Source organism: Apium graveolens, chromosome 9 (genome assembly GCF_009905375.1).
Source record: "Apium graveolens cultivar Ventura chromosome 9, ASM990537v1, whole genome shotgun sequence".
Taxonomy (NCBI): Eukaryota; Viridiplantae; Streptophyta; class Magnoliopsida; order Apiales; family Apiaceae; genus Apium; species Apium graveolens.
In genome coordinates this window covers 240,999,682-241,012,459 of record NC_133655.1, presented here as the reverse complement: position 1 = coordinate 241,012,459, position 12,778 = coordinate 240,999,682, and the positions used below count along the sequence as shown (strand labels likewise).

Below are 12,778 nucleotides of genomic sequence, written 5' to 3'. Positions count from 1 at the left end.
TCTGTGATATAAACAGGAAAAGATATTAGTTAAAGGCATTAAGACGCATCCAGGGAGCAAGACGCGCCCATATTGTGATATAAAATTCTACATGCATGGCAGATTAAAGTAAGAAGGTACATGAAAAGATGGTAACCAAAATGAATAAATGCATAAAGATATAACAAGGAAAATGAAAGACATGAGTAATTCATATATGTATCAAGCAAAGAATGACGCGCCCTACACATATGGCGCGCCCTTCCTAGAGACATGTTGGTTATGACAGGTTATGGAAAAACACAAGCTGTAGGAATATAGAACAAGAAGGACGCGTCCTGTGAAAAAACGCGCCCTTAGCAGATGTATGTGCATGAAACACCTTTGATTCTTATGTAAGTTAACATTTTTTGAATGGGGAGCTAATTTTTGTAGTTGTGAACGCGTCCAAAATTTGTGACGCGTCCTCCCTCACTTAAACTTACCTTGTTCTAAGTTGAATTGCTTACTAATGTCAATCTTGACCACCTCTGCGGCACTGAGGCCCCTGGTTTTTTCTGAAGTTGTGAGAACAGGTTTGCCGTTATGAAATTCACGGAACTTGCAGATAGAGCCAACCCGGGGTGATAACGCGCCCACTAGCTTGAGGTTGTCTTCTGTAATCATGTCTTTGAGGTTAAAATGCTTCTCTGCATACTGGAGAACCTTGTCTGCCCTCTTTTTCCTTTTCCTTGATAGTTCCTTCTGGACTCTTTTGTCTAGAGATAAAGGATGGTAAGAATTTGTTAAAGAAAAAGGGAGGGCGCGCCATACCAAGAGGGCGCGTCCAGTGTATGAAAACATGTTTTTTGAGTCACTTACTTGGTTCTAGGTTGAAACGAACACGGGATCTCTTGACGTCATAGATATAAAAGAAGGATTATTTCCAATCCCTTTCATGGCTGATCTTGCCCTCATTAAATCCCTTGTTGTTCAGCCACTTGTTGACAACGAAGAAGTGATAACCAAGAATTGATTTTCTTATGCTGAAAAAGAAGCTGAATTCCTTCATAGAGGGCGCCCCAGCCTGAGGTTGTGATACATCATGTACAAAGCCCAAGCCAGTTTGTATGAGTTTGGAGACAACTGGATCGGAACGACGTCATACCACTTCAGGATCTTCTTAATGTATGGGTGCAAGGGCGCGCCCACGCCTAGAGAAATCAATTTTGCAGTAAGCACCATTCGGGGAATCCTTTGATTCCCAATGTTAAAAATATGTGGCCTCATGGTTCGAAGAGGGCGCGCCCAGATGCCTTCCATGTCGTAGTATTTCATGTGCCACTGGATTTCCAGGTCAGACGAAGTAGAATCAAGAGCTACGCATGCCAGCTTACCCTCTCTTTTCCTTCTGGCATTCTTCTCTGCTTCAGTAAGGGTACCGAGCCTCGCCCAGTCACAATCTATTTCTACATCTGAAGGTTCCCAATACTCTAGGGGAGGATCAGACTTTTGAGGAGATACGGGATACGTCTCAGGGTCGGGAATCCTTCTTTCGAATTCACTTACACTGTGTGGGGACGCGTCCCCAGAAGGAGCCGCGCCCTGAGAAGATGACACGTCCAGTGTGTTTGACGCGTCCATATCAGAAATAACCATTCCTTGAGGTTTTTGGCTTGTAGTAGGGATAATTTCGTCGTCCGTCCAATCTTCGATGGCGGCCCTTGTATGGAGAATTGGAGTTCTTTGCCTTTTGACTCCCTTCTTTTCCATTCTTGAAATTATGGGAACATGGTCCATGGAATCGGAGCTGGAATCAGACATTATTGAGTTTTTTGATTTAAGGGAACCAAAGATGCGTCTTTCTGCTCTAAGGAAGGAGTTTGTCTTGTGGATTTCGGGAAAGTCGGGTTTAAAAGTGATCAGATGTGGGGAGTAGATTCCAAGACGTTTGTTGAGGGCTTTGAATAGATGAAATGGTGAGAAGGAAGACGCGTCCTCCAGCTGCAAGAGAATGAATAAATATTTGAGGACGCGTCCATATGTTAAAAAAAACTGGAAATATGGAAGGACGCGTCCTAGAAGTCTACCGCAAAGGGTGTAGAAAAAAGACGCGTCCTAGTATGCTACTGGCCTTGTGTTACACTACTTGCTCGGAGCAGTTTGAACGTGTCTTAAATAATAAGATGTAAGACGCGCCCTGATGGGAGGACGCGTCAGTTATGGTTGCAGCGTAATAAAGTCTTAATCGATTACAGTCGATTTTTGAGAAAATTCTCTACAGAAAAACAAACTAGAAACATGCGACTACATGATTGAAGAAGCAAAGTATGAGACAGTTACATATATACACACATATACATACAAGGAGAATTAAGAACGGTGCATGGAAACTTGAAGCATATGAACGGGTTTTTTGCTCATTAAATTCGATTTACTCAAGTAAATAAGAAAGTAAAAGAAGATTTGTGTACCTTTTGAGTTGAGGAGTGGATTGAACTAAAGAAATCAGGAAATGACCGGCTAAATCGTCGGGGTTTCGAGCTCAAAAGCTTGAGAGCGGCGGTAATGGTGGTTTCCGGAGAAAAGAAGATAGAATAAGGTGCAATTATGGTGAACCTAGGGTATTTATAGAAGAAGGACGACCCTAAGGACGACAGCTGTACACCACATGCAGAAGGTGAAAGTGAGACGCGTCTTCCTGTCACGACGCGTCCACCTATTTTGAGCCAAATTTTGCTTGGAAAGAAATTCCAATTTTGTTTTTAACTGCAAATGGAATTTGGGGGGGTAGTTGTTATACCCAAAATTTGGCATTGGATTGACTCGGGTCAAACGCGGGCTAATTACAGTCAAACTCAGTATTGCGTTGTGAAAGTGAGGACGCGTCCAAGTGTTCAGGACGCGCCTACTTGAGAAGGGATATGTTACGAGTTGAGAAGAGTGCATGGTCAAGGAAGGAAGCGCCCAGGCTTTATGGACGCGTCAATGTTTATGAAAGTGCTTGGCAGATGAAATCTTATGGTGATGGACGCTCTAAGACGCGCCTACTTTAGCAAGGATGCGTCATTGAAGGTGAAATGTTGTGCATGATGGTTTAGAGGAGACGGTGCAAGTCTAATAAGGTTAAGGACGCGCCCTATATTCTAGGACGTGTCCTGTGATCTTGAATGCTATAAGGAACGGTTGATGAGGAAACAGGTTTGGATTTATGGAGGTGAGGACGCGCCCAAAGGGTGAGGACGCGTCCTGTGTTTGATCTATATACTTTTGATGTTGAATTCAGGATAAAGCTTGCATGGAGAGGAGTAATGGAGGTTATTTTACTAATGTATTTGTTGCAGTTACTCCTTGAAGAATTCCCTCCTTGAGACGGTCAAGGAGGGGGATGTCCGTGAAAACCTTGAAGGCCTCCAGGGGTATGCCTGATGATTGAAGGCCTCCTCCTGTATTCAATGGGTGTCCTCGTTGGGGATGTGGGGTTTACTTTGGTGTGTGCTTTGGGAGCTCTGTTCTTGTATTCAACGGGTGTCCTCGTTGGAGAACTTTGGAGTCATCCTGCAGTTTGCACCCAAGAGCTTGTGATCACCTGTCCTGCTATCTGGTGGGTTATCCTCATTCGGGGGACAGGGACGCGTCTGGCATTTGGGGTGAACCGTGGCTATACCTGCGTTCGTAAATCAAGGGAGATAGCTGTAGCGGAGTGTTATCCTTGCGCAGGGAGATGCACTATCCGTGAAGTGCTACGATTACGGACGAGCCTTGGGCCTTCGCGGTTGGGCCTCATAGTTGGACATTCCTAAAGCTAGCGGAAGATGGATATCGGATGGGCTTCTACTGGGTTTGGGAGTAAGAAGTCTAAACTCATTAGACTTCTTGTTCTATGAGAACTACGTCAGGCTTGATCCCTATATAAAGGGTACGTAGGCACATTGAGAGGGTAAAAAGTTGAGAGCTGGTAAAAGAGCCACCACTTACTCTGATCAATCTCAGCCTAAAACAACCACAATCAACCACACACCGCTTAAGTTTCCGGCAAAAGAACCACCGTCACAGATCTTAGTTCCGGCGAGAAACCTCAATCTTTGTTGTTACCAGATTCCTCCGTCAACAACACCCTTCTTTCCTTTCTATGCTGGAAATGCTAGTAGAACATTGTAGACGAATATATTTCTTTTATTATCAATAAAAATGAACTAATGATGGTGATTATTTTGTTGATCATTAATTTTATAACCTGGATATTCCCAATTAGCAAAGTAAAGAGTGCTAAGCCCGCTAGCACCTTAATAATGGTAAAAATTACTTCATACGGTTGGGTTGAAGGGGTCGAATTATTGCCCTAGGAAACGTTTTTAGGGACGGAGGGAGTATTAAAATTTGGATGGAGAATTTGATTGATAATGCTTTGAGGAATTTGTACCTTGCTCAATAATGATGTATTAACAAATAACAATGCAAAGAATACCTTGCAATCCGCAGATTTAAAAGGTACGTTTTGCCTTTATTTTTATTTTTTAGAAATTAAATGACTGAAATGTAAATGTAAATATATTAATAGCTTCACAAGAAATAAATGATCCCCAAGATAAATAGTATTGACTATCATTCACCAAACAAGAGAACAGCATAGAGACAAATAACAGCTTTCAGTCTATAACATTATCAAAATCACCACTTGCTCTTTCTAGGACATCAAAAGTAAAATCCTTTCATGTCAAACAGCACGAAACAGTTGCAATAAAGAAAACCAAACAGGATACATAAATAGGGCCAATAGACAAATACTATAAACTAGTAGATAGGAATCAGAAAAAACCAAACTTCTGTTTCTCCAAATCAGTTTTCTATCTTAAGCTTTCTCCCACTTGAGTGGTTTCACCACTTCCCATGTGAAGTCAGGGTCCTCTCTTCCAAAATGGCCATAAGCAGCAGTCTTCAAGAACCTACCATTTCCACCCCTCTTGAGATCAAGGTTGATAGAGATCATTCCGGGCCTGAAGTCGAAGGTCTCCTTCACAATCTTGAGAATCTCTCTGTCAGGGATCTTTCCGGTTCCGTATGTGTCCACAAAGACAGACAAGGGCTCTGGAACACCAATAGCATATGAAACTTGCACAATGCACCTACGTGCAAGCCCACTAGCAACAATACTCTTTGCAGCTTGCCTCACAATGTAGGCACCACTCCTGTCCACCTTAGTTGGGTCTTTGCCAGAGAAGGCACCGCCACCATGTGCACCCCATCCTCCATAAGTGTCAATGATGATCTTGCGTCCAGTTAGACCAGCATCACCATGTGGTCCACCAATGACAAAGCGACCAGATGGGTTCAAGTGAAAGATGGTCTTTTCGTCCAGATAATTCTCAGGAACAACAGGCTTGATAACATGCTCCTTGAGATCAGCAGCAATCTCATCATTGGTGACAGTCTCATCATGCTGAGTTGAGATCAGAATAGTATGAACACGGATTGGGACCATAGCACCATGATCATTCTGGTACTCAACAGTCACTTGGGTCTTCCCATCAGGCCTCAACCATGCACAAGTCCCATTCTTGCGAACCTCAGTCAAGCGAGCACCAAGCTTGGTTGCAAGAACATGGCTAAGAGGCATAAGCTCCGGGGTCTCATCAGTAGCATAACCAAACATATGACCCTGATCACCAGCACCAATCTCCTCAGGCTTCTTAGTCAAATGACCATGAACACCTTGAGCAATATCAGGACTCTGTTGCTCAATGTTAACAAGAACCTTACAGTTATCAGCATCCAACCCAACATCATCAGAAACAAATCCAATTTCACGGCAAGTATCACGCACAATCTTCTCATAATCCACATTAGCCTTGGTGGTAATCTCACCAAACACCATCACCATATTAGTCTTGGTGCAAGTCTCGCAAGCAACCTTGCTATCAGGATCCTGCAACAAACAGGCATCGAGAACTGCATCCGAGATCTGATCGCAGAGCTTGTCGGGGTGTCCCTCATTCACAGACTCCGAAGTAAACAAAAAGGTCTCCATTTCTAAAAAACCAAACATAACCTCAATTAGATACCTAAACACAAATAATCCCAATTTCATTTCAAGTCAAACCTAATTCTACCATTTTTCAAACCCAATCATACAATCACATACACATCTAATTCAACAAATACAAAAAAAAAGTAATAAATATACTGTCCATTTGGATCACGAGATTTGAGATTTCAACCAAAATAACGAGAACGATGTATTAGAACCTCGTTCTCATTCCCGTTAACCGAGTTGAAATCCAAACACGAACATAATTACTTACATAACCATCAGATCTGATAAACAACACCATGAATAAACAACAGATCTACAACTAAAACAAACTTATAACACACTAATTCAAACTAATTTCACTTTTATTACAATTAAACAAATAAAACTTACTATATTTGAACCAAAACAAGCATTTTAACATAATTACAACAAAAAAACTTTTAAATTACTAAAAAAACAAACTTAATAGAACAGTAAAAGCCAGATCTATAGATACAAAAAGATGCAAGTATATACAAGAAGAACAGAGCAGTACCTTTGTAGAGAGAGAAACAGGGGTTTATGTTAATCTCCACAAATAAAAGGGGAGTGTAGGAGAGTGGGCTGGTTATGTTTGGCAAGAAATAAAGGCGAGAGAGGTGGTGTTATTTATAGCCCAAACACACGGATCCACCTTCTTCACAATATGGGCCAGGTTCATCCTGTCTAATGTATTTTTATTACTATTATATCCCTGTTCTTGCTCTTTACTTGCATTTTTTATACTCTTGATTATTTTTTGCATGATAAGGGGATTATCACCTTTTGGATCATTAGACATTCTAATCTTTCTTTTAACCTGGTACATATTTAGGGGCGTATTCAATTTGAATTTTAGAATTATATATGGATTTAACGGAGTTGTTTAAAAATTTAATAAATTATTATTGATTTCAATAGAGATTTTAAGAAATTTGCTAATAATTCATATCACATTAAATATTTTAAAAAATTCATCAAAATCTGTCGTTTTATCAAATAAAAAAATTTCATGATCTTTTAATCCTATCAAATTCTAATGAATTTTTAAAATATAAATTGAATATCAATGGATTATAAATTAAAATATAAATTAAATATCCCAATTTTTTTCAATTCTTATTGAATATGACCATATTTTAAATAATTTTTTAGAATTCGAATTGAGTCCTGCAAGAACTTTTAAAATCTATATTCAATATAACTCATAATATAACATATATCATAAAAATATTATGTATTTTGGATCAATTTTATATTCCCATATTTGTTTCGCTCTGTAAATAAAAATATTCTTTTGAAAATATTTACTCGAATAATTTTATACTTGTTAGAAAATAAAGTATGTAAAAAATAATATATACATTAACAAAAGAGGGTGAACAAATTCTTTTTTTGAAAAAAAAAACAGAATTAATTCAATAATGAAAAGCCATACGGCATCTACAAGAACAATCGAGTCGAACAAACATTAAACATATCATATCGCTAATTAATTTAGTCTTTATGAAGACACAATCAAGCGATTTGTTGAAATTGATATATACACATGTATCGCCTTCACCAAAATCAGTTTGAGCTATCGATCGTAATTGCAATCTCATATAAATCTTTATCACTGAATCAAACCTCTAAAAATCCAGCAGATCTAACGTCCTGGACATCGAATCACATCAAAACAGGCCAAGCTCTCACAAGGAGAGAATAAACAAAACCCAAATAAATTGGGAACAAATCTCACCCAACAAATATTTTATCTAACAAAAATACAATCTTGAACGATAAAAATCCTTATCCGGGGAGGAGTATTATTGAAAAACACGAACAAAGCAAGAAAAATAGATGATTTGGAGCTTTCCACCGGTGAAAACCGATGGAAGCCCCAAACGGCGGCTAGAAAAAAAAAGAGGCTGAGAGAGTTTTTTTTAGGGTTTGAATTAATGAAGGTGAACAAATTCTAACAAGTAAGTTGAAAAACATTGATAAAATTTAATAAGTGGCATGAAAATATATAAAACAAAAAGAGAAAAAATCTTAAATTCACAAATTTGTTTTCAAATACTTAGTTATCACGATATTACTGATTATAATCACCAATAAAATGATCATTAGTGCGTGCATGTATACGAGTTACACCAATAAAAATACGAGACGTGTTATTTGAAAACATTGTTGAGATCAATTATTAGATATGCAACATTACTTAAATAAAAATAAGCGACACGTTTAAAGTACCAAAAATAATTTACTATTTGTCTCAATGTTTAGTCTAATATATGAATAATACCACATATTTTGTGTACTATTATCAAAATATAAATCTATAAAAGGAATTCATAATTTTACCATCCGAGATTATAATAAAATCTCTCAATGAAATACAAATGTATTATTATAATCGCAAAAATATGATATATCTAAAAATTTATCCATGTATGATATTAGAAAATTAAATCATTTTTTTACGAATAAGCGAAAAAATTATTAAAATATTAGAATTCAACCGGAATATATTAGAATATATCTACAATATGATTTGTGATTTAAAAAAAAGTTAAATAAGTACCTATTTCATTTTCAGATCGCTAGACACATAAAATATGTAAATTTTTCATTCTAAAAAGTATTACAATGACATCTCGAACAATCCAACTTACACCAATTGTTAAACTAGTAATATTACAATTGACCTTCACATGCGTATCATCTGTAACGCAATGTTCAAAACTATCAATTGCATTAACTGAAATTAGAGTAAGAAAAATATGCCCAAAATATAAACATTTTTTTTTGTGAAACATGAGTTCTTGCAATGTTCCAGTTTTGATATCAGTCTTACAGATCTCCCAAAATATCATATAAATTATTCAAATAAAAACTACTGATACTTGTAAAATGACACGCAGAAACATTAAATCAAAACATATTAAGACACTAACATTCCAAAAAATGAGTCTGAATAACAATTTTCGTAACAATGTACTCAATAATATTCTATCCAAAAAAATTAGATATCGATTTTATTGAAAACTGATAAATAAAAGAGAGTAAAAAAGAGCGAATGCCGAAGGGGAAGAATTGATCAAAGAGCGAATGAGTGGCGATTAGAACTCTAGATAAATGGATTGATTCTCGTAATTTGTTGTAAATATCAAGTGTGAGATAAGCATTGGTTTGATATTCCGAAACCATTTAATTCCATGAAATTAACCTCAAGACGATTATTTCACTCTCTAAATTAAATAATATTTTTTATAGAAAAAAATAATATTATTTAGTAAGGAAAACAAATTAAGTTTGGGATAAAAATGTCGGTGATTTAAAATACAGGGACCAAAGTGAAAGTCCAAAATTCAAATCGCGGTCCGTTAGTTAAGACCGACACGTTCTAACCAGGGCCGGTTTCCTGTAAATAAACAACTCCATTCCGGCTATCGTCGGACTCTGACTTTCATACTTCAATCATACTTCAATCGTGGAGTATTTTTTAAGTATAGTCACTTGCTGAAGATAAAAAAAATGCATGATTAACTATCAAAGGCATGTTCCAAGTGTTCCACGGAATATGGAATATGACCCACATTTACTAGATGCAAGTGCATAAATATTTTTTCTTTATTTGAAAAAATAAAAACATCCTATAACTTTCCTTTTTAATAAAAAAATATAAATAGAAGAAAAGTTAGAAAATAATAAATATTAAATTATTATAAATTATTGTCTTGAGCAAATTATAAAAAAAAATTCCTAAATATTATACAAGTTACAAAAAAATTAAGAAAGATTTACTAGGGAAATAAGAATATTAATCTTTTTGATAAGTACCATATACTAATAATCTTGATAATAAAATACAAGGGAATAGTAGTTTTTCTTAAAGAACTTGTACATTATATTATTTTTTAAAATTTAAATAATATAGTTTTTATGTAATTAGTTTATTTTAAATTATAATAATATATACATAATAATAAAAGATTTAGTTTGAAATATTAATAAATTAATTAATGTTTAAATATAGATGTAAATAAGTTCACGTATGAATTAAATTTGGGAATTTACCAAAAATACAATTTTTTATTAAAATATTTGCAAAAAAATGGGCGCGAGTTGTATATATGATTGCATATGAGGTTGAAATGTTGCATACGTGGTTGCATATGAGGTTGATCTGTATTTTTACAAATATTTTCTGCAATTTGGGTATTTATACAAAAATCCCATTAAATTTTATGTGATTATCTTCTTATTTATAATTACTTTATCTTACTCTTATTGTTAGTTAAGACTTGGGGTACATCTTAGTCACTGTTAATTAATGTCCTACTTTCTGCCATGTATTTGTTAGTCCCTAACACTGCAACAAAAATTACAGAGGGGGATTTGAATGTAATTATAATAAACTTTTTTCTGAATTACAAAATGTTCTAACTCCAACTATATATATAAGTGTTTTGATTTGCAAGGTGCGGAATCACAAGTTAAATAAATCAAAAACACAAAGTAATTAAAAACACAAGTCTTTAAAATTTTTCTGGTGGATTTGAAAGTATCCATTATATATATATATATATATATATATATATATATATATATATATATATATCAATTTAAGAACTCTGTGAAGAACAAATTATCTCACAGCTGCTTTACAAGTGAACAAACAAACTACAGAGAAATTCTTAACAGTTACAGCTTTTTCTATTTCTCTTCTAAAAGTGTTTGCTTAGTTGTTTGTTCTACTAGCTACACTTGGTTTATATACCACCAAGTTTATATGGTAATAAGACATGATAATAAAACAAAACTATCAAGTCAAACTCCATGCGCTTCACTACTCTTTTCCAGCATATTTGAAAATCTTCTTAACTTGCATGGAAATGGTAATGCTTGTTTGTTATTCATTTCTTGTTAAACAGACTTCCACATTACTTTTGCAAACACCAAACGCATGTGATTGTGTTGTCACTGTCAACAGACATTTGAATTGATCATCTGTCGGGTACATGCTTGTTATCCGTCGGGTACTTGCTTGTTATCCGTCGGGTAGCTTTGTTGATCATCCGTCGGGTAGTCATTGATCACTTGACTCTATTTCATTTGTGCAGAATTACAATACATCTTATGTTTACATTTAATCAACCTATTCTGCACAACTACTAATAGTCTACATGATTTATAAACTATTACAAAATATATACAAAGTTGTTTGCAGAAATGAACTACATGACTTATTACTACATAAGCTACTCACCCGGTGAATATCAATTAGTCATCCGTCGAGATAATATTGAATCATCCGTCGGGACTATAATTGATCATCCGTTGGGTGCTACAATTTTTACTAAGTTAAATCTACTAATGTGTTTTGTTAATGTAATCATCAAGTTTATAATATATTCCCAACAATATCGTACAACTTTCTAAATAATTTTCCGAAAAATTCGTATGTCAAATATGATACTGATTTTTGTTCCGTAAAATTTGTTCTTAAATTTTTTCTTCTGAAATTATTACTGCGAAATGTAACTCAATTTGGTTGTCAAATGTCACATGTCACGTGCCAATTTGTTATTTGCGATACGAAAGGTCATTTAGTTTATGAATTAATGATCAATAATATAATAACACGTTATTATTTGAAAATCGTTTTAGGAACTTTTCGGATAGTCTAACATTTCTGTTTTCCTATGTATAATGAGCAGAGATGCACAAAAAGTCCGGACCCGAAAATCTGGCCCGACCCGATCCGGTCAAAGCCCGGTCAAGCCCGGCCCGATCCCGGCCCGGGCTTCGGGCCTCGACGGGCCCTATATTTTTAGGTAAAGACCGGCCCGACCCGGCTCGGTTAAAAGTCCGGGCTTCGGCCCGGCCCAGCCCGATTAAAAGCCCGAAAAAACCCGGTTATAATCTGATTATTCTAATATATTTTCTTATATATTTATAAATTCACATTTAATATAAATATAGATAATACTTTAAACACATATATATTTACATATTTGTGATTAATAATAGTATTTATATACTTCGTTGCATAAATAATGAAAGAAGATATAATAAGTACACTATATATATTTGGATATCATTGTTATGGATATTTGGATATCACTGTTATCATAACAATGATATCGTTATTATCATTGTTATCATAACAATGATAAAATATATTATATAAACATGTTTATTTTTTGCCGAACTTAAATATTTTCAACGATGTAATGTTTTCATAAAATATTTTATGTAAACTAATACATTTTTACGATGATCTAGTTGCTAACACATGTATTTTTCGGAATCTCTAATAATACTCGATCTGATTTAAATTAGAAAAAAGCATGGCCCGATCCGATCCGGCCCGAAAAAAAGCCCGATTAGGTCTGCCTCGAGGGCCCAAACGGGTTTTGACATTTCCGGAAAGACCGGCCCGGCCCGGCCTGGTCAAAGTCAAAACCCGAAAAGTCCGGCCCGGTCAAAGCCCGGGTTTTTTAAGGTCCGGTCAAAACCCGGCCCGGTGAGCCTTTTATGCATTTCTAATAATGAGTACGTTGTAAAATTCCTTACCTTTTCTCCAAAAAATTTCCGTTACATTATTTTTATTATTTTTTTGTATATGAATACCAATCGTATTAATAAAATCCCGTCATGTGTCAAATAATTTTCTTGCTAAACAGTACTCCATCTGATTTATAATATAGGTCTGTTGACTTTTTGCACGCAGGTTAATATGAATCAAATGTATAGTTAAAATATGTTTTATTTTGGTGC

The 12,778-nt window shown here is 35.6% G+C and overlaps 1 protein-coding gene across 1 annotated transcript; it reads right to left on the bottom strand.

Moving 5' to 3' along the window:
* Nucleotides 1–4,588: 4,588 nt before the first annotated feature.
* On the bottom strand, nucleotides 4,589–6,684 carry LOC141687467 (S-adenosylmethionine synthase 2). Its single transcript, XM_074492760.1, has 2 exons — nucleotides 6,528–6,684; nucleotides 4,589–5,988 (listed from the first exon to the last, which is right to left on the bottom strand). Exon 2 carries the CDS (start codon nucleotides 5,984–5,986, stop codon nucleotides 4,811–4,813), a length of 1,176 nt encoding a protein of 391 aa, XP_074348861.1. The 5' UTR covers nucleotides 5,987–5,988; nucleotides 6,528–6,684; the 3' UTR covers nucleotides 4,589–4,810.
* Between the last annotated feature and the right edge of the window lie 6,094 nt (nucleotides 6,685–12,778).

Bases quoted from the DNA above. Each gene is read 5' to 3' on its own strand.
- LOC141687467 (XM_074492760.1), bottom strand. From the start codon at position 5,986: ATGGAGACCTTTTTGTTTACTTCGGAGTCTGTGAATGAGGGACACCCC.